This window comes from Lygodium microphyllum, chromosome 14 (assembly GCF_053477565.2).
Source record: "Lygodium microphyllum isolate KBCC chromosome 14, Lygodium_microphyllum_v1.1.10, whole genome shotgun sequence".
NCBI lineage: Eukaryota > Viridiplantae > Streptophyta > Polypodiopsida > Schizaeales > Lygodiaceae > Lygodium > Lygodium microphyllum.
Window position 1 is genome coordinate 30,215,554 of NC_141148.1, and position 23,643 is coordinate 30,239,196.

A 23,643-nucleotide genomic window follows, 5' to 3' on the forward strand; every position below is an offset into this window, starting at 1 on the left:
GTCATCAGTACGAAACACAAAATCAAATAAGGATTCAAAACTTGGAGAATCAACTAGCAGCAGAGAAGTTTGTTGAAGGAGAGACAGCTAAAGCATTCATCACTCAGATCAAGAATGTGCACCTCGTACTAAGATACAAAAGACTAGTGACGAGCTAGCTCAGAGGTGTCTTCAGATTTGTCCACCAAAGTTTGATGGATTGGTAACTGTCCTAAATACTCAGGTGAGACTCCAAGCTTTGACATTTGAGAAATTTTGTGCAGTACTAATGGAGGAGGAGTTGAGGCTTAAATCCCGAGAAGGTAGTAATCTTGGAGATGTTGCATTCTGTGCCAATGTGAAAGGCAAAGGTGGTTCCTCTATTAATGATGACAAAAAGAAGAAGGGTGGTAAGAAAAAGTTTCAAGGAGAGTTCTTCTACTGCAAGAAGAAAGGACATGCAATTGAAGATTGCCATGTCAAGAAGGCAGATAAAAAGAATGGCACCATGAAGACTAAAGGGAAGGATACAACCAATACATTTGAAACAAAGCTAAAGTCATTCATGGCAACCATTGAGAAAGTGTGTTCCTTGGTGCAAAAAAATATCTAACATTGACTCATGGGTATTGGATAGTGGCACCTCCAGTCACATGACCAACAAGAAAGATCTATATAGTTCTATGAAGCCTCTGCAAGAATCCATCATTGTGACAGTTATCGGGAATGATGCAAAATACCTTGCTAAGGGCACATGTACTATTTCCTTTGTTATTGCAAATGGTGAACTCAACAAACTTTCAAATGTGTTGTATGTTCGAGAAATTAAGGGAAATCTACTATCAGATGCTTCTATGACTAATCTAGGCCATGATGTGAGATTCACTAAGACATGTACAAAAAGTATCGACAATGCTAGTAAAGTTGTCGACAAAGGAGAAAGGAGGAACAACCTGTATGAGCTACGTGCTCTTATAGCCACTGCTAATGTGGGCACAAGTAATCTTTGGCATGAAATATTTGGTCACACTGGTTTTGCAGTATTGAAGGAGATGCATAAGCAAGGTATGGTTGCTCACCTACCTGCAGTAACTAAAATAAAGGAACCATGTGAAGCTTGTATGATGGGCAAGCAACAAGAAAGGCATTTCCACAAGAAAGCAAGAATAGAGTGAAGGCTCCTGTAGAGTTGGTGCATGCTGACTTGTGCGATAAAATGCCTACAAAAGCATTGGAAGGATCTTCTTATTTTATGTTGATCATCGACAACTACAGAAGGAAGATATGGGTGTACTTCCTTCATGATAAGGCTCGACTAAAACTTGTTGAGAATCAAACATGGCAAAATGTGAAGAAGTTTAGAACAGATGGTGGTGGTGAGTTCAACTCAAAGGAGTTTGAAGACTTTTGCAAGAGCAAAGGGATTAAGCATCAATTAATGATATCTCATACACCTCAGCAGAACGGCATTGTTGAACGTCGAAATCGCACCATTATGGAAATGGAAAGGTGCATGCTTAAGGACAAGGGATTTCCTAACTAGTTTTGGGCAAAAGGTGTTAATACTACAGTCTACATTCTCAATCACAGTTATACAAAGGCTCTTAAGGGGAAAACTCCTCATGAGGTCTATTCTGGTAAGAAACCATCTATCTCACATTTTAGAACTTTTGGACATGAATCTTATGCACATATTCCAAATGATAAGAGAAATAAGTTAAATCTAAAAAGCACAAAATGTATCTTCTTGGATTATAGTGATGAGCAAAAGGCTTACAAATTTTATGACCAAGAGGCAAAGAAGATCATAGCGAGCAATGATGTGGTGTTCAAAAATAGCAACCACATACAGTGGAGGAGGAGAATATGAGTTCTTCCACTTTATCATCCAATGAAGTAGTCTACTATAAACCTATCCCAAGAGTTGCCCCTACTCTCAAGGAGGAGGAAGCATTGTCTTTGGTGGATGATGAGGACAAAGTTCACCAACCTGCAATCACACCATGGAAAATCCATTGGGGTGATGGGTGAAGCAGCTCTATGATCGTAGTAATCCTATGTCTACTATAGTTAAGGAAAAGGCAGATGGGACCAAGGAGGTCTTTGAGAAAGGTGTCTGCTCACATAGCCAATATGGCCTTGATGGTTGAGATTATGAAAGAAATAAAGAAGCCAACGGACTTGGAAGAAGCACTTGCCGATCCAACATGGAGAGCAGCTAAGCAAGCTAAGTATGATAGCATCATGAAGAATGACACTTGGGAGCTAGTGGATCGCAGCCAAAAAAAGAGGAAGATTATTGGCACCAAGTGGATTTGGAAGGTAAAGTACAAGGCTGATAGTGGCAGCTTAGAAAAGTACAAAGCTAGATTAATTGCATAGGGATTTTCACAAATTGATAGATTTGATTTTCAAGAATCATTTATTGCAACTGCTAGAATGACTACTATTCGCACAATACTTGCATTGGCTGCTCATAAGAAGTGGCTAGTTTACTGAATGGATGTCAAATCAGTGTTCTTGAATGGTGACCTCAAGGAGGTGTATGATGACCTCAAGGAGATGTATGATGTCGCTTAGCCACAAGGGTTTGAGAACCCCCATTCTGAGAACAAAGTTTGTAAACTGAAGAAGGCATTGTATGGGCCAAAACAAGTCCCCCCCCCCCCCCCCCCCAAGCATGGTACCAATAGATAGATAAATTCTGAGACCTTAAAAGCATTTGGCATGACCGAGGGTAAGGAGATAGCAACACCTTTGGAGGTCAATGTGAAGTTATCCATTGAGGATACATCAGCACTAGCAAACATTGGGAGGTACAGGAGGTTGGTTGGCACCCTCATCTACTTGTGCACCACCATGCCAAATATCAATTTTGTTGTTGGTGTTTTGAGCAGGTTCTCAAACAAACTACAAGAAAGTCATTGGAAAGTTGGGATGCGTATGCTCATATACTAAATGAAACTCTTGCCTATGGTATCATATACAGTTTTGAAAGTGATCTTATGGAAAATTGTGACTCAGATTGGGCAAGTGACAGTGATTCCAAGAAATTGGTTTCTGGATATTGTTTCTCTTTAGGTTTCGGAATCTTCTCTTAGATTAGTAAGAAGCAACCAGCTGTGTCATTGTCTTCTATCAAAGCAAAGTACAAGGTAGCTTGCTTTGCTGCATGTGAAGTAATATGGTTAAGGAGGATCCTATGGCATATGGAAGTACAGGATGAAGATCCAACAGTGCTAAGATGTGACAATCAGAGTTGTATCGCTATTGCTAAAAATCAAGTTTTTCATGAACATATAAAACATATTGAGATACATAGTGACTTAATCGAGGATGGGATAGTAGAGATGTCCAACAAAGGAGAATGAAGCAGATATCTTCACCAAATCTCTTATGAAGAATCTCCTTCCAATTCGTCTTTAGAGCCCCGATATTGGGCCAAGAATGTAGTTCACATATGGGTGGACATTGAGGGGGGGTGTTAGATCAATACCCCACCCTCGCAAGGTGCAACCAATGATCCATGGTGCTCTAAGTTATAAGGCCCCCATTATGAGAAGAACTCATGTGTGAGCATCAACATTGGGTAGGTCCTAGCTTGTATGTCAGATGAGGTCTATGTGACTGGATGACAAAAAATTGACCTTTGTGGATCTAGCCTTTGGGTTAGATAGAGTAGTTATGATGGTAGCAACTCGAGGCACAATGCATCGAGTTGTGGGATGTGGGAGTTCTCAGGGACCCCTATTTTGGGGTCTGAGGGCTATGAAAGCGGGCCCTGACTGGGGGGTGTCGGGGGGGGGCCATTCGTCCCCCCTAATGGGGATCTGGAGGTAGGGCTCCCAATCTAACAATAAAGAGAATATTTCATGGCCAACTAGGGAAGGTTCATAATACCAAACTTGCCGACTAGACTACATTCCCATGCTATAAAAGGAAGACCCTTCTAAAGTCATCGTTAATCTATCTTTCACCCTGTCAAAGTTCTTCTAGCTACCCTAAGCTCTTCACCTATCATCTGTCTAGATTGCCATCTAAGCTTCACAATGGAAGTGCACAAGTGGATAGAGTCATCTTTGTATCAGTTCATTTGAAATTAAAGCAGTCTCTGTTCTTCTTATATTTTTTCTGTGTTCTCTAATCCTTGCTCAAATTATATCTATTGTGCCATGTAATTTATATATGTTCTTCTAGCCTACTAGAGAGCTGATACTAGAAATCCCTATTAGTGGTGAGGAGCTAGAAAAGCTTGCCAAAAATAAAAGAAAAAATAATAAATATATTTAAAATATATATAATACAAAGGTGCATAAAAAGGGGTTTTAACCCCTATAGTAATAAAAATTTGAGGAAAAAAAATTATGTTCATCGCCTGTAAAGGCCTGGTAGGTTCTTGAGAACGAGTTAGACCTGGGGTCGTGACCCAGAGGCCGATGCCTTGTCTTCCTGCAAGGGGTGGCATTTTATTGAAAAGGAAATAAGAATGGTTGGAGCACAAATAAAAGTAAGTGAGAATAAAAAGAAAAATTGTGTCACCTCTCACGAGAGCTTGGTAGGTTCTTTGGTACTGAGACTCGCTAATGCCCTATTCTCCTTTGGTCACAATATGCTCAACTCTCTCCTTTTTACATATCTAAGTACAAAATAATGAATAAAACGTTTTATATATCTAAGTATAAAAATAAATAAATAAAACGTTTCAATAACACGAGAGTAATCCCGATGTTCGTGGTGTGTTAAAGAAACCCATTTGTAAAAAATTAGAGAATAATTGCTAAGAAGAATGATTTTATGCTGCATTTCATAAATAAGATGATCATGTATTATTTATATTCCCAAAGATAACATAAATCAAGGACTCAATGCCTTTAGAATGTGTTTAGCAATGCCGCAACGAGTTAAAAAAATTCATAGAAAGATGTAAATGAATAATTACTACGCATTCACACTTTGATTGTCTCATTAAACACGTTTATGCACATTCATTCAAATTTTGCATACAAGCATAATCCTACGTATATCGTTGTACTACAATTGTATTCTATTCACGAAGTGTGCAAGATACATCCAAGGCATTGAGATATGTGGATCATAAGGGATATTAATGGGAAAAAAAACAGAGTATGTTTCGTTGTTCCTTGTGTTAAGATTGCGCATCTTGGGACCAATCCCTAGGATGTAAGAAAGCCATAAGAGCCACAATAATTAGATGGGGGATGCTCTATTTGTGTGTATAACGAGGTATTGGTCACCTATGTGTACAAAATACTCCCTCTAGTTGGAGTCAAGATAAGTAGTATATTGGACCACAATTTAAAAATTACATCTACAAGCACATTCATTAGATGTATTACTTCATAGTATCTAGACCCTCCTGGCTTGCGGCTAGGAGGGTTGTTTGAAAAGTATAAGAGCCCAACTAGAGCCTTAAAAGCCAATGCTGGTTCCCTTTTTTGTCCCAACCACTAATAAATAATCCTACTCATAAATCAAAACTCTACCAAAACAACTTCAAGACATTGTTTTATCACTTTTTGAGTATGAAAGTTTTACTAGATATAAATATAATTAATTTTTGCCTATAAACTTATCATGCATACATACATACACATACATATACATGTGCGTGTGCGTGTGCGTGTGCGTGTGCGTGTGCGTGTGCGTGTGCGTGTGCGTGTGTGTGTGTGTGAGATAGGTTTAGAATGCCTCTCGAATGTAACCTTGATTCTCAAAATGTAGATCCTGTAAGCCTTCAAATAGTGATTTTATATACACGTTTACTTTTTAAGAGTGCATTTTACTTTTTACATAATCATACTTGCTTAAAAATATATAAAATTATAATGACAACTAATTTGGTCTACAAGATACTTTGAACAATTGTGTTACACTTTTATTCATTTCTTACCTAAAAAGCCATCGTTGACTATGTAGGATGCATAAAAATACAATAGACCATAATTTTTTCTTTCGTGGCAAAAATCAAAGCTTTAATCAATTACCATGTCAAGACCATCGTGTTTAATATCTCCAAGGAGTCCAAACCAACCAGTAAATTTAGTCATTGTGAATACCATGATTTATTCTATATTGTTTTATTATGAGTTTCACCATAGCATTTCACTTGGTCAATGATTCTCAATGATCATGTAACCATTGGCTACATGCAGCAATATATGTTGTTATTAGTTTAACATAGTTGTTTCTATTTGTGATAGAAAAAAAAGCATAGTTTTTCATGTTGTCTAAATTCATCGATTGGCATGTCACTCACAAGGTCTAAAAACTCATGACAATAATCATAGGACCCTTGGCAAGTTCTTAACCACCTTCAACACCACGTGATATTTTCCAAGCTTTTATACACTTGACTTTTGCTTCACAATATTTTTCCAAGATGTTTATCCCTTATAATGCAGACTCCTATCATCATGTCTCAAGATTATATTTCCATATGTAGTCTATAAGGCATGGCGGAATTATCTATTTGTATGGCTCCTTAGTACTTTAATTGACACCAAAATGGAGCATACACCTCTTTTTGCCTCTAACATGGTTTACCTTCTCCTCAACAGTAAGCAAATTATGGGCCTCGCAGACATCCATCGATTCTCAAACTCCTGCACTAATCCACATGTTGGCCCTTGTCTTGAGGCTCATTATAAGTTGCATTTATAAGGTCCAGAGATATGTAAACTTGTCTTCAGATTACAGTGCTCACCAGTTTGAGCACTTGCAACTGCAGTGCTCTCATCCTGCTGATAACAGACCTATGTTTGATTTCCTCCCCCATGCCACTGTCAAGTTGTTCTACTCTCTATGCTGCAAAGGCTTTACTGCAAGCTTAAACTCCTGTCAACTTCAACTTATGTCAAAATTTAAGCACGTGCTGAAATCCACCTCATGTTTTCCAACAGCTATAAAGGCTCAACTTGTGTAGCACACATCATTCAAGCTTTTGCTCCAACACAATCATTCACATCTACTGCAGCTGCCATCACTTTCACAACTAAAGTACAACACAACTTTGAACACTCTAGCTCATGATGAGGCTTCAGGTCGCCATTCCGTCTTCTGCACAACCAAGAGTTCTTCATCTCCTTGTATATAAGTCATGTGGACTTCCCAATGAAGAGATTCTATTATAGGCTGTATCTGCTCTATGACATGGACCTTCTCTCGGAATATCGCCCAGCCTCCTGGCCTTAAAAGACGGTCCATCTCCACAACAGTGCCTACAATGTTACATCTGCATGGTAACACATCAGTCAGTCAGCCACAGCTGAAGAAACGATAGATCATTCCTCTCGTGGCTAGGAAATAAACAAGATGGCAAGCTAAGAAAGCCCCTTTCCATTTACTTTTCTCATCCTTAGGACACCCTTCAGGACACAAAGCAAACCAAAGAACCTTCTCACCTTGCTTGGAGTTTCTTGAACAAGTGATCTGAGTGAAGAAGATCATATGTCCTTGGATAAGAGCTGAATGATTCACACCAGTCATGGTAAATTCCAAACAGACCTCTGTCAAATATGACAGGTAATGTATCTGCTTCATCATATTCAACCACATTCATAACCCATACTGGTTGCGACACTAAAGCAGCTGCAAAACTGCATTTAAGCAAACATCACAGACATATGTTAGTAAGTAATTAAGTTCACCATGTACAGAGCTCCACGCTTCACTTGAATTTCTCCAATGACAAAACAAGCTGCCATTACCCTCCATAAACTGCCTTCATGTCCATAACATTTCTAACATTCTCCCAGTTGATACCAAGTCCACGAAGATAAGAGTATTGTAAAACTCGCTGCCAGTGTTCTGTGTCCGAATGAAAATCATCAGACGCTAGCTTCCCATATAATCCTTTTGTATTGTTCAACCATGCTGGAGCTCTTGTTAGACGCATAGGCCAATCCTCTGGCCACTTGGATTCACGAGCATTGTTTTCAGATGGAATTTTATGAATGCATGCAGTCATGGGTATGTACCTGTATATTAAAATCAAATGATCAAAACAAACCTTTCCCAAATCTTAAGTACTGGCGAACTGAAAGCTCTTAATTGAGCACATGGAACTTCTGATGAAGTACGGAGCATATGCAAGGGATTTTACCATGCAGCATCTGATTTATCATCATTGTCACACAAAGGCGGAGAGTTTGCTTCCCGAGTTTCATAGCATCCATTTGTTGTTGGCTTGAGGAAAATAGCCACTCCAATATTCGTGGATGAATCTAAAGCCTTACTCATCAATTCCCAACACATTGCGGTTGTTATTGCCACCGTTTCTGCAGACCAGGAACTTGAATTAGGCAACCGTGTACTTAGAGAAAGAAAGACATACATTCCTGTAAGACCTAGCAAGACTTCTGGATGTTTTCCTGACTTTTAAGCCAAAACGGCATATCAAAAAGATGTCAACCAACAAGATTGATAAGTCAAAGTCCAAACAGTGCTGCAAATTTACCATGCACTGCAAGTACAAGGCCTGTAAGCTGGACTAAGGACACTACAAGCAGTATGGTAACTTTTCGACCTCCTTTATGAACCTAACATATATTGACTATAAAAGAACCCTCGATTAAGAGGAAAGCACAAACAATTTACAAAAAGTACGAAACTCGTGACAAATAATAGAATACTGACATCCATATCAGTCTGTTTTATATGCTTGCTAGCTAAGATCCACGCCATTCTGTTTTATGTTAGAGTCATGTCAGCCAACTGCCAGTTCCAGTGATATCCATATGGGCATGCATGGCACATCATGTTGGTTGCATAGCATTTATGAGCATATGGACGAGGGAAAGAGTTGAGGCCCGCAAGCCTGGCTGTACAGCAAGAGCAAGCATCTTCCAATGGTGGTTCATCTGCAATTACTAATGGTTCATCAGGCTCAACACCAGGGTAGTCAGGTATTATCCCTCCAGTCCATGGACTTAGTATAGTATTAAATGTGTTACACTTGGTGTGTTCCTCCTACGCTTTGGTGTGAACAGTCCCTTATCCCACAGGCACATTTTACCTTCCAGCTGGAGAAGGGGTTTTTTCCCCATGTGAACACCCATCAGTACCTTAGGGATTGTACTTTCATCCTATTCTCACATACTAGATGTGACCTTCCAGCACTCTCTTCTCTCTTGCTGTTCACTTGTTCACTGTGAGTGTGTGTGTGGGTGTGTGCATGCTGTTGAACCCTAACCTAACAATGGTATCAGAGTCATACCTCTTCTCAGCCAACCACCGTGCTCACGTGCCACCATAGCCACCATTGAGCCTCTAGCTCAGCTGCTCTCTTTCCTCTCAGTCTGCATGCAACCTTCAGTCAACTGCATGCTGCACATCTTCATTAACAGTCTGCACCTCGTCAAATTTTTTACCAAGAGTAAGGTGTGCTGGCCAGTCCAGCCTGCCATCAAATCTGCAGCCTGCACCTCGTCAGTCTGCCTCATCACGCACCCTACCTCCTGCTTCTACCTCGACAGGCCACATGCCAAATTGTCTGCTGTGCAGGCCTGACAGCCAGTGTCTGACAGCTCTGACAGCCCTACACCACATCACACTTGCTTGAGACATCAAACGAGCCCCGACAACCTGACAGCCTGCACCACATCATCCTCGACATTTAATGTCCCGACAGATTTGCACCCGACATCCAACATTATTTTCACTAAAATATTCAGCTTCAAAGCCTTCATCAGAATTAGCCCACTTGTAATTGCCCCTGTTAGCACGCAGTGCTCCTGTTAAGCACAAACTTTGGGGATTTCACCGCGGACACCAATTTCCTTCAAATTTCTTCCACAAATTTGGGGCTTTTGCGTGAAAACCCTGAATCCCACCAAAATTTTGGGGATTCTGCATTTTGTGCTCCGAAATTGCTCAGTCTTGCACCAAAATTTGGGGCTTTTCACATTCGAGCAAAAATTTCCCCAAATTTTACTAATTAAATTTGGGGCTTTTGTGACATTTCCCCAAATTCACCAACATTGAGGCCAATTACACGTTCTACATGTACATTCGCGCACATGGGAGCCCTTCCAGCCCCGCAAAATCTTCATCGATGCCATCAATTTCTTGAAAAATTGTGAGTTTTTTTGTCTCTTCTTTGCTTTATTTTTATGCTGCAACTACATTTTTACTTCGAACAGCTGGTTACAAAAAAAACCAGAAATTTCAGCAAACAACGGCAAGGCAAAATGATTTGCTTAACATGTTTGGGGCCTCAAACAAATTGGATGGCACTAATTATACCATGTGGGCATACATGATGAAGCATGTACTTGTTGCCACGCAACTTTGGGGTTATGTATATGGTTCAAAAGCGTCACCAGAAACGTTTCGTCTTGTTTCATGTTTCGAGGTTTCAAGGTTTTGTTTGGCATTTTGTTTTGCTAGCCACCTTGAGGTTTTGAGGTTTTGAAAAATATTATTCATAATAATTTAAATTATTATATATTAGCAATATTAAAGGAAGAATAATAGATCCATAAATAGTATTATTAGAGGAAGAAAACATATCCATAAAATGAAAATGTTCATTTCACCCAGATCCTAGAGTCAAAAGTCAAAAGCCTAAATTCAAAATATCCATTTCACCTACTCATTTAGAAATTAGCATTCATGAATCACAAATCAAAATTTACAAGGTATAGCATATATATAATACATAAAGTGAGAGTAGAACCTGATATTCATGAGTGAAAAACCTAGTGAGGAGGCATTTTTGCTTAAGGTGAGAGGCCCAAGCTACAAGGAAAGGTGGAGTGTGTGGAAGATGCAAAGGACAAAAAGGAGAGAGATGAGATGGAGATCAAAGAGGATGAAGTGGAGTAGAAAAGATGGAGGAGGAGGAGGAGGAGGAGGAGGAGAAGGAGGCGACAAGGTGTGCTAGGAGGGCATAGAAAAAATGTGTGTTGTAGTAGAAAAGCAGCTCACATGTTCTTTTAACAAAAGAAACTTCTTTAAAAACTTTTACATTTCGCAAACGAAACAAAGTATGAAAAGATAAAAGAGGTAATTAGACACGCAAGGAGGGTGGGGAAAAAAGCTCATTGTAAAAGAAAAACAACTCCCATGTTCTTTTGATAAAGAAAAATGTTTTTAAAAAGACATCTCACAATTTATTTTCCGTTCCAGCATCATGTTTCACGAAACGAAAGGAAACATTTCGCATGTTTCCAGGTTTCGCGTTTCACCAGGACGAAATGCATTTTTTGGTTACTATATTCAAAAGTTAGGCCTGCAAGACACGAGAGCATCAGAGGATGCATTACATATTGATGCCACCATTGTGGATGACAACTGTTCTTCGTTTCCCAAGGGTGATTCTATACATGCTGATCAAAAATTATAGCTTGTGCATAGTGATGTTTGTGAGCCCATGTGTATCAAATCCATCAAATGATACTTATACTTTGTTACTTTCATTGATGACATGACTTGTCATTGTTGGACATAAGCTTTGAGGCACAAATCCGAAGTGTTTGCATGCTCTAAAACATTCTTGGCCTTGGCTGAAAATGGTAGTGGATACAAGCTAATAACACTCCGTACCAATCAAAGGGAGGCATATATGTCAAGGGAGTTCAACTCCTTTTTGGCTGAAAGGAGCATTATTCATCAGTATACTACACCTTACACACCTCAACAAAACGGTGTGGCTAAAAGAAAAAATTGCACCTTGATGGAAATGGCACATTGTATGCTGTTACACAATATGCTGCCCCCAAAGTTTTGGCTTGATATTGACATGTATATACTAAATTGCAGCCCAACTAAAGCATTGGCTAAATGTATACCTTATGAGGCTTGGAATAGCAAAAAACTAATGGTGTCATATATCCGTATCTTTGGTTGTTTTGCATATGCTTTGGTGGCACAACCACGAAGACATAAACTGAAAGACAAGCCTGTCAAATGCATTTTTATTGGTTATAATGCAAAAAGTTTAAGGGTAATGCTTGTACCAACATTCCACCAACAAGATTTTTGTTAGTAGAGATGTGGTAATCACTGAACATGCTGGTCAATCCTTCATGGTCTACAAAAATCAGCCCAATGTGGGGCTTATGGACATGTTTGTTGCCTTGTTTCAACAAAGTGAACCTGATTTTGGTCAATTTCAACAACCTATTGAGGATTTATAGCAACAAACACATGATGAACAGCAGTCTAATTTTCAGCCCATTGCTCAAGGCATTGCTGATTATGAAGTGGCAAATGAGAAGGCTGCTATTCAGGAAGCTAAAACAGTCCCTAGCTGGCTGTTATATACGTTACAAGACAGCAAACAGCCCGTTCCTCTTCCCAGTAAAACTAGAGCAACCACTCGCCATGCACAAGGTAACTTAGTTGTGCATGCACTTGTAGCTACTACATACAATGAAGAACCTATTTCTTTACATGATGCTTTACAAAACAAACATTGGATGGCAACTATGGAATCAGAGTTAAACTCTATTGATAAAAATGGCACATGGGAGTCATGTGGCTTGCCTACTGGCAAGCATGCTATAGGCACTAAGTGGGTTTACAAATTGAAATGCAGATCTGATTGTAGCATTGATCACTTCAAGGCACGTCTTGTTGCCAAAGGGTATGCCCAACAACATGGGATTAACTATGATGAGACGTTTGCATCCACTTCACATATGACCACCATTCGCAATGTCATTGCTTTGGCTGCTTACTATGATTGACACATGCATCAGTTGGATGTGAAAACTACTTTTCTGAATATTGATCTTCATAAGGAGGTTTATGTCACTCAACCTCCTGGCTTTGTTCAAAAAGGATAAAAAAGCAAAGTATGTCATTTGCATAAGGCCCTCTATGCTTTAAAGTAGGCACCTAGGGCATGGTATGAGAAGATACATGCATACTTAATTGCTCTTGGCTTCAATAATTCACACATTGAAAGCACACTTATGTCAGCAAAGATGGGGATAGCTTCTTGATTCTCGTTCTTTGTGTGGATGACATGCTACTAACTCGACCTCATGAGACACATATTTCAATCTTAAAAGCTGAATTGCAGCATACTTTTAAAGTGACAAATCTTGGCCACTTGCACTACTATCTTGGCATACAATTTATTGCAATTGAGGGGGTCATTATTTTGCAACAATCTAAGTACATTGGGCAGCTTATTTAGTGTTTCCAGATGCAAGATAACAAGCTTATCTCCACTCCTATTGAAACAAGCCACAAGTTTACACTTAAGGATGCAAGAGAACCTTTTGATGCTTCTCTTTATCAATAGGTTGTTGGCTGTTTATTGTACGTATGTAACACACGGCCATATATTCAATTTGGGGTCTTTCAATTGGCACACTTTATGCACAGCCCTAGTACTACACATTGGCAAGCAGCTAAACGTCTCTTTCCTTATCTTAAAGACACCCAAACATTGTGCCTTTTTATCCTAAAGGCACTACTCTTTGCTTGCATGCATTTACAAACAGTAATCGGGCTAGTTATTTTGACATGAGGGTGTCCATTAATGGCAATTGTTGCATGCTTGGTGATTCATACATTTCTTGGCTAAGCAAGAAGCAATCTACAATGGCCACATCTAGCTGTGAAGCATAATACATGGCAGCATTTACAACTACATTGGAATGTGTATGGCTCAAACGCCTTTTGGTCAATCTTAGTGCGGGACAATAGTCACCCACTTCTATCTATACCAACAATCAAAGTGCCATGGTAGTTGCAAAGAATCCATTCTTTCATGCTCACACTAAGCAAATTGAGGTGCATTATCGTTACTTAAGAGAAAGGCTCCATGCAAGGGAGATGCACTTGGTTTATGTCCCTACACAAAACAACTTAGCATATGTGTTTACAAAAGCTCTCTCTCTAAAGATAATTTTGAAGCCTTTTGCAAGGCTCTAGGCTAGATACCATTTGGATATTAGTCTGCCTATTCCTTGTATACATTCACTCAAGGGGAGTTTGTTACACTTATCGTGTTCCTCCTACATTCCGGTGTGAATGCTCCCTTATTCCACGGGCACTTTTTATCTTCTAGCTGGAGAAGGGTTTTTTCCACGTGGGCCCGTGGGAACACCCATCACTAGGTGCGGTACCTAGTATCTTAGGGATTGTACTTCCATCCTATTCTCACATAATGGATGTGACCTTCTAGCACTCTCTTCCCTCTTGCTATGCACTTATTCATTGTATGTGAGAGTGCACATGCTACTAAATCCTAACCTAACAAACGTCCATTAAAAAATGTTGAATAAGATCCGGTCTTTCGTATAGTCATTAAGAAATACATAAAAGGGATAGTCCAGCAAATATTACTTTTTTTAACATGAGAATCATAGTTTTAACTTTTAAAAATCACAAATGCATATGAGAGTCAAGTTTCAAGTTTCAACAATATTTCATGAACATAACAACTGATTTAGACAAAATGTATACTCCAATTTCATTAAAAACATTTACAATAGTCAAAAAAGGGTCTTGGACAAGTTAGCAGCCAAACGATCGTCTGCAAGGTGGCATCAGCCTTTTGAAGGATCAACTTCCACAAGAACATGAGATGGGTAAGCAAGAAAGAAGATAAGAAAAAGGGGGCATCAACATGAGGAACCTGCCACCAGAGACCATGAATGGCCATGTTACCATGAACCAGGCCCTGCTTTTACAAAAAGAACCGAGCAACAAAGACCTAGGGGTGTCTATCAATGCACATGGCATGAAAGAGAGACCACTGAAGAGCATTCATGTAAGTGTGAGCATCCAAAATAGCCCCGTCACCCATCCTTTTAGGAGTGCAAGCATCTCTCCAAGAGATTTAGGAGATACATGCATGTAACGTGTCCTTTATCCGTAGCATGGAGCAAATGTGTCTAGTAAGTGTGAGAGTGTGCAATGGAAAGGAACGGAAACACAAAGACAAAGGAACAACGAGAGACTACAAGAAAAAAAGAATAAAATATGCACTAAACAATAAAGAATACTGATACAAACGGGAAAGCGGAAGGAGACTGATCAGTGAGGGCACCAAATCAGGCTGATGATGACAGCAACACCAAAGACGGAGAAAGATGACGGAGTTAGAGTGTGCAACTGCCAAGGAAGGAGGAAGATGAATGAATGATAGGAGGGGTAGGCTATATATAGCCAAAAATGCCAAAATATGGCTGACCAGCAATAAATACTAGTCAATGACGAATAAAATGCCAAAAAAATAGGGTGACCCTAGAAAAATCCCAAATGACAATGATGATGTTTAACAAGTGTAGATAGACTGTGGAAAGTAGTAACTACCCAAGAAACGCACACAAAATCTCGACTGGAGGAGAAAATGCACTAAAAAACAATAAACTGAGTGCTCTAGAATGAACTACCTCCTTTGTTAAAATAAGTGATATACAAGTGAAAGCTCCTAGAGTCCTTATCTAACTCAGACTAAGGTTCAGAGGCAAGATATGACAAGACATGACAAACATGACTGCTAACATCCCCTCTCACATCTTGGATGTGACAGAAGGCCAAGGAAGAAACAGATCCTAGGGTGGCAAGAGAAATGCTAATGTCGATGAAGTTCGTTGATGTAGACTGCCAATGAAGAAACTCCTCGCAATCCTAGGAAATACCCTTTGAAACACTAGGGGCCAAAAAATCCATAGCGGCATCACCAAGATCGTCCCCCTCTAAAAGGGAGGGGGGGTTACGAGGGAACCACTGGAGGAGAGGATGGGAGATGGAAAGAAACCTGGGGAATAGATGATGCACAAGCGGAAACAGATGTAGCAATAGAGAACTGCCTTAGATGATCCTACATAAGAGAAGGGGAATGGAACCTATAAAACCCACTCTCCTACCAACCTATCGTGATAATAGCCCCTGTAGAACAATCCTCAATACAAACGGCCTGCTTGATGAAGATGACCCGCGTACCAAGCCTAGTAAGGCCATAAACTAAGAGGAGTAGAAAGCCCAAGTTTGAAACATAAAGAGCCTGTGAGAGGAAGCTCGAAGCACAATCGGGAAATAAAGGTAAAAAGCCAACACCACAAATAGGCACCAATACAATGTCACCAACAATGATTGAATCCTCAAAAGGACGTAGATCCTGCAACAAATCACCTCATAGATTCATATGACTAGAAGCTCCACTATCAACCAACCAAGGCCTCTTAGAAGACGAGGTAACTACTGAAGAAGTCTCCTCTAAGTCAACAATATGAAGGAGCATGGACTCATGGATAACCAATAGAGTAGAGGTAGAAGGCTTGGATGTTTTAGCTCCATCCTTCGCTCCTGGACGAAGGTGAGGTACTTCTTCCAACATTTCTCCTCTGGATGTGTTTCCTTTCCATAGTATGGGCATTTAGGCTTCTTCGAATCAAAGTCGAGCTTGAAGAACTCTCCGATCTTTTAGCCTTTGACGTCCCTTTCTTTTTCTTCCCCCCTCTCGAACCTACAACAAAAGCTTTAGTGGAGGTGGATCCACTCGCAACCTCTTAGGCACACTCTTCATGCTCCAAAACAAGCAGGGTAAGCTCCTCCCATAGAAGCTTCTCACAAAGTCTTCGATGTAAAAAGGCTAGTATAGAAGATATCAAACCGGGGAGATGGTAGCTAAGTCAAAAGAATCATAGCCATATCCGCTAAAGAGGTCATCCTGCCAAGGGACACAAGCTCATCCCTCATATCCTCCAACCTGTTATTATGATCCTTCATGGAAGGAGAATCATCAACAAAAAGCATTCGTAATTTCTTCTCGAGAGTAATCCGATGGGCAAATGTCTTTTGATGGTACAAAGAAGCAAGCTCTGTCCACACTTCCGCTGCTTTCCGCAACTTACGCACATGCACTAGGACAGAATCGTGTAAGCTCATAAAGAGGAAAGATCAAACTCTAGAGTTGAGCCGATCCCATACAGCTACACGATCCATCGATCCAACGGTGGGATCCTCCACAGGACGAGGAATAGGGTGGATAACAAACTCCCAAAGATCACAGTTATCAAGGATACACTCCACCTTACACAACCAAAGCAAGTAGTTTGAACCATCAAGCTAGTCTTCTCTAGGTAAAGAAGGAAGTACGGCAACTTATATAGAGGGTGCCATGAATAGCATATGAATGCCAATAGAATGGGCCTTCTATGAGGCATGGAGAGAACGTGAAGGAAAGGGTTCCCAAACAAACGGGCTAGGTGACTTCCGTTCTTCACGATCTGCGTAATAATCTCACCACCATTCGAAGGAGTGCTAAGAAAGCTCCTCGTCTGTATCATCAAAGCCACAAAACTAGAGGTAATACATCTTCAAAATCCTACAAGACACCCACAAGAAATTTGTGTTTTGGAAGTAGACAGCAGCGAAACAAGAGGAAATGGCTACAAGATCACAATGAAATCAATGTAGAGGGTCCACCTGGATGAGAAATAATGTCACTTGCACAAAGAAGTTGTCACCTTCAAGAAGAAAGTTGTGTTTTCAACAAAATGCAGATGTGGATGGCATCCTCTACAAGAATCAAGGACTCTATGTCTCTCTCAGACAATGACTCTATGCTCTGATACCATGTGAGAGTGCGCAAGGGAAAGAACCACAAACACAGAGACAACAGAATAGAGATAGACTACAAGAAAAAAAGAATGAGATCTATACTGAACAAGAAAGAATGCTAACACAAATGGGAAAGTGAAAGGAGACTGAATAGTCTAGGTACATAGCCCACAACATCAATGAGAGCACTAGATCAGGATGATGATGACAGCAATACCAAGGACAGAGGAAGATGATAGAGCCAGAGTGTGCACATGCCAAGGAAGGAGGAAGATGAATGAATGATAGGAGGGGTAGGCTATATATAGCCAAAAATGCCCAAATATGGCCGACCTACATCAAGGGAGGCCATAAATACTGGTCGATGACAATGACAATGTTTAGGAGGTGTAGGCAGACTATGGAAAGTAGTAACAGCTCGAGAAATCCACACAAAATCTCGACTGGAGGAGAAAATGCATTGAAAGGCAATAAACTGAGTGCTCTAGAATGAGCTACCTCCTCCGTCAAAACAAGTGATAGACAGGTCAAAGCTCCTAAAGTCCTCATCTGATTCAGACTAAGGCTCACAAGTAGGAGATGACAAGGCATGACAAACATAACTACTAACAATAAGAACCCTCAAGGTCGAGGCAATCCAAGGAAAAAGCAATAAAAAATACGTGAGCGTAGAAAGCATAATGGATAATGCCACTTTAAGGTGAATGGAGACGCCAAGCCCCTGCGATTTCCAGTATAATAACTTCGCCTCCAATTTTAGAGAAATCCTTAGCAATAACTGTTTGGTCTAAACATCAACACCTAGGGGATAACCGAGATGTTGCATGACATTCCCACGGGGAAATCACCATTCCTTGCCATTGCGAAGACTACGGATCTAGGTTAATACAGCTAACGAGGGAGGATTCTCTCTCTCTCTCTCTCTCTCTCTCTCTCTCTCTCTCTCTCTCTCTCTCTCTCTCTCTCTCCATAATAGATAATTGTATTAATTACAAAAAAATACAAGCTTACATGACTAGAAGACGCATGATTGCTCTAGGACATCGTCCATAAACTTGCTTTACAGAAGATCAGACTACTAAAAGAGCACAAAAATCACGGCAAAGAAGCAGCAAAGATTGCCATATGCCAAGGGACCAAGTCCTACTTGGAAAGGAGATCAATGTGCTGAATAAGGTCAAATTGCAATGTAGAAGACCTTTCAACTTGGTGAGGTGAGTTTGTACCTCTCTCTCTCTCTCTCTCTCTCTCTCTCTCTCTCTCTCTCTCTCTCTCTCTCTCTCTCTCTCTCTCTCTCTCATAATGAGTGATTATATTATATGATATATCAAATGAGTACAAAAGTCATGTGACTAAAAGAGCACAAAGAGATACCAAAGTCACGGTAGGATCATTGAAGAGACCACCCGAGCTCTCTCTTTGTTTTTTTTCTTGTGATAAGTAATTGTATTAATTACGAAAAAAGTACAAGACTACAAGATCATAAGATGCAAGATGGTTCGAGGCCATCCTACAACTCTCTTTTACAGAAAGATCAAATAACTAAAAGAGTACAAAAGTCACAGCAAAGAAGCAGTAGAGATCGTCGTATGCAAAGGAACCAAGTACTCCCTGGAAAGGAGATCTATGTGCCGAATAAGATCCAATTGCCAATGTAGGAGACCTTTTGACTTGGCGAGGTGAGTTTACACCCTACATGCAGAATTAAATACAAAAGCATTTTGGATTGTCCAGTTGTGCGAACAGCCCCAAAACCAAAGGAATGAAAATAGAATCTTCATATGTGGTTGTGCTAGAGAAGGATATTTGGGCCTAGCAAAGACCCATTCAAAAGGGCACAGTGACATGCCAAACACATCCCGCCAAATAGCAGACAATAGGGACCAAATTTTATGTGCCAAATGGCATAAAAGAAAACAATGGTGAGAAGACTCTGCAATGGTAAGGCAAAAATAACAGACCCCTCTCTCTCTCTCTCTCTCTCTCTCTCTCTCTCTCTCTCTCTCTCACATTACAAAAGTCGGAGCAAGGTCACTAAGGAGACCACCCGATGCCAAGAAACTAAATCATCTTCGACCAAGATATCAACATGTTGTATAAGGCCAAGCTGCCACTAGAGAAGTACCTTAAGCTTCACAACACGATGTCGGATGCCCGAGGCAGCATAAAAAATGAATGCATTGCGAGTGACCCAAATATGGCAACAGCCCCAAAATCTAAAAAAGTGAAATAGAATCTTCATATGAGGTTGTGGCAAACCATGATATTTAGCTTTACCAAATGCCCAATCAACAAGAAGCATCCTAGTCCCCACAATAGCATCCCAAATGTTCGAGAGAAGGACTCAAATCTTCTGAGCAAAAGGGCAAAAGATGAATTTGTGATAAGAAGACTCAACCGTAGTGGTACAAAAGAAATAATTCCCATTAGAAATAACTCTACAGTGAAGAGCCAACGCAAGAAAGAGACTACCCACCAACATTCTCCAAATGAATACCTTGTATTTGAATGGCATCTTATTGATCCATCCCTCCATTATTGTCAATTTCCACCAAGCTTTATATCTGCATAATCCCCAAAGTGCATTAGCTTTGGTGGTAAACCATGTCCGGTCAAATGCCCTACAAGATCCCAATCCTACCAAGAGCAATCAAAATCTAGCACTAGATCTACCAGCACTTGATGCACCTACTGTCACAGGAGCTGAATTCTCATCATCTTCCTCTCTCATTTCCTACAAAGCAAGCAACCTTTCATGAACCTTTTTTTTGTTTAGCGTTTCCAAGGTCACTTCTATCTTCTCAAATCCTCTTTCTTTCAACTTGCTTATAAGATGTAAATCGGTGTGTATAAAAACAAGTTTCTCTATATTCTTTGGCTTAAGCTTGTTCCTTTTCTTCGTATGAATGAGAGGAAAAGTGCTCCTATTTCTCCCACATGGTGAAGCACAAGTGCCTTGAGACAATATCCTAAGTGCCAAGTGCTGTAAATTTGGTGTCTCTGCCCCAAAAGTTTCCCACCACTTCACACCTTGATGCATCCTCTTCTCATCCTTTGCAATAGGATGTGCAAATGCACCTGACTCAAACTTATACTTATCAAGTTCATCATATAACTCCCCTTAAGCATTTACATCATAGTTTGAAACACGTTCAACTACATCCATCCAACCCTTACTCACCTCCCTATCACTGTCAAGATTCTTTGCTCTCCAAATAGAATGGAGCACAAAAGCCGTAGCATGCAATGGAGAGTGCATCATGTTCCATCGGTCTACACAATCAGCAAGACGCAAAATCTTTAAAATTGAAGCACATAGTTTCACAATCGTCTTGGCATTGGTCCAAAATGAAGAACCCAAGACAATAGATGAAACCTGCAAAGCCTTGGCACTTCTGCTCACTTTCTTTCTCCAATACTCATCACTAACAACCATGCGATGCAATCCATTGAAGACTCTCATCCAACATGTTTGCTAAAATGATAAACATATATGCAAACTGAGTTTGTGATGGTCTAAGCAATTCTTTTGAGCTGAACTTTCTATACAAAGAAAGAGTTGTATTTTTTCGTGTGACAAATGTCACAACCTATACAGCTTCTTCCAAAGCAATTGGTTGCATTATCCATGCACACTTGGACTACATTTTGAGGCCCCACTTCAAGAATGGCACTCTTAAGAATTTCAAAGATGTACTCTCCTGACTTATACTCACCACTTGTATCAACTGATTGCAAGAATGTGGAACCAAACATGCATGAAACCATTACATTGATAATGGGTCGACGACATGCACCAAACCATCCATCACAAACAATGCTACAGCCATATATTTTCCATTTCTCTCTAAGATCAAGCAAATCTCTTTGCACACATTTGACCTCATCATCTAATTCTTTAGCATGCAAGTGATGGTATGAAGGGGCCTTGAAGCTTGGCCCAACATTTCCAATTGCCTTCACCATGTCAAGAAAGTAAGGACTCCTCGCCTTCCAATGAGGAATGTCCTCTGCATAAAAGAACCGAAGGGCAATTGATGCTTCTTTCCTTGCTTATATGTCCCAACTTTGAAACAAGGGGCCTTCCCTAGCATTAGCTTTGCGCTTTTTAGGCATCATTCCACAAGCATCACTAACTTGAGAGAAACAAGTAGCCACATTGGCACTAGCACTTCCTGATGCATCTCCCAAATCAGAAACCTTTGCATCCAATGCATCCTATGAACTTATAGAAGCACTTATATGCAATCTACGAATTGCATCTTTTACATCTTGGGGTACACTAGAGCATTTATCAACCCCAAATCCCTTCAGCCCCAAGATGTGGGCACAAATACAAGCAGGGCCACCATTCCATGTGTGGGAACAATATTTGCACTGCATAATACACTCTCCATTCTTCAATTTCTGCAATTCAATTACAAATTGTCACTCTTTTCCTTGCTTTCAAACCATGGTGACCTAGAAAACTGAGATCAAAGAGAGAGAGAGGATGGGACTGAGTACTCAGCAGTGAGCACACTGTAGTCTGCACACGCTGCCCTCTTGTGAAGCTGAATTTCTGCACACACTAATCACTAAAGTCTGAATACTGCTGGTTGCACACGTGCAGGGTGAGAGGTGACTATGCAGGCTGCACACGTAGAAAAAACACAGAGAACTCGGGTGAAGTCTGCCACAAACAAGGCGCCAAAAAGAAATCGTCAAATTGGGGCAGTCGTGGCAATTTTTTTCTAATGTGAAAAAAACATTAAGTATGAAATGGCATATCATACGTTTACCAGATGTTTTCAAACGTCTGGTGTGATGATTCATACGCATCTGGATCCAACACCGATTTGCACTGCATAATACACTGTCCATTCTTCAATTTCTGCAATTCAATCACAAATTGCCACTCTTTTCCTTGCTTTTGAACCATGCTGACCTGGAAAACTGAGATCAGAGAGAGAGGATGGGGCTGAGTACTCAGCAATGAGCACACTGCAGTCTGCACACACTGCCCTCTCATGAAGCTGAATTTGTGCACACATTGATCACTGAAGTCTAAATACTGCTGGTTGCACATGCGCAGGGTGAGCTGACCATGCAGGCTGCACATGCAGAAAAAACACAAAGAACTCGGGCAAAAACTGCCACAAACAGGATGCCAGGAAGAAATCGTCAAATTGGGGCAGTCATGGCAAAAAAAAATTTATGTGAAAAAAACGTCAAGTATGAGATGGCATATCATACGTTTTCATGCCAGACATTTTCAGACGTCTAGTATGATGATTCATACACATCTGAATCTAACACTACTGCTGGTTGCACATGTGCAGAGTGAGAGCTGACCATGCAAGCTGCACACGTAGAAAAAACGCAAAGAACTCAGGTGAAAACTACCACAAACAGGGCGCTAGGAAGAAATCGTCAAATTGGGGTAGTCCTAGCAATTTTTTTACGGTGAAAAAAAACGTCAAGTATGAAATGGCATATCATACATTTTCATACCAGATGTCCGGTATGATGATTCATATGCAACTGAATCCAACACTATTAGCATCCTAATCTGGCAAATTGGAGCCCCTGCAATCAATAAGGGAAGATTTGATAGCGTTGATTCGAAGCCTTGATGCATGCCCAAATAATTCGCATATACCCAAGGCTGTCCGAAGATTGGAAGCATCCGCTTTCAGAACCATAAAAGTATCATCAGCCATGCCTAACCAACAAACTATCTCTGCTAAGGTAGAGATAGACCAACTAACTATCCCATATCCACAAGATGCGATAGCATGGAAAGAATAGGGTTAGTAGCAAGTGCAAAAAAGAGTGGGCTAAGAGAATAGCCCTGTCGAACCGAGCATGCAAGGGAAAAGGGCTAAGTGACTCCACCATTTAGCATAACACAGAAGGCAGCACCCATACTAATGGTGTAGATCAGCCTAGACATGCGAGGTCCAAAACCCATAACTTGCATGAGATCTACAACAAAAGACCATTCCAAGAAGTCAAAGGCCTTTTCCAAGTCCAATTGCACCAAAACAACCTCCTGCTATGTGTGCCATGTAGAGTCTGCGGCCATCTGCCCATTCAGGATATTATGAAGAATGTTTCTACCCTTAATAAACCCAT

At 40.4% G+C, this 23,643-nt stretch overlaps 1 protein-coding gene and 1 pseudogene across 2 annotated transcripts in view; both read right to left on the reverse strand.

The window, feature by feature from the left end:
• Window positions 1-6,040: 6,040 nt before the first annotated feature.
• Window positions 6,041-23,643, reverse strand: part of LOC148025446 (putative methyltransferase PMT23) — a 51,914-nt gene continuing 34,311 nt past the window's right edge. Inside the window, exons 6-9 of one of the 2 annotated variants that reach the window (XM_087692572.1) lie at window positions 8,102-8,276; window positions 7,707-7,976; window positions 7,401-7,595; window positions 6,041-7,231 (exon numbers count right to left, since the gene is read on the reverse strand). In XM_087692572.1, the coding sequence (XP_087548698.1) occupies window positions 7,024-7,231; window positions 7,401-7,595; window positions 7,707-7,976; window positions 8,102-8,276 (848 nt within the window). In that variant the 3' untranslated portion in view covers window positions 6,041-7,023. The remainder of the gene's footprint in view (window positions 7,232-7,400; window positions 7,596-7,706; window positions 7,977-8,101; window positions 8,277-23,643) is intronic. The other variant, XM_087692571.1, reaches the window with a different exon arrangement.
• Window positions 9,427-22,447, reverse strand: LOC148025447 (uncharacterized; annotated as a pseudogene).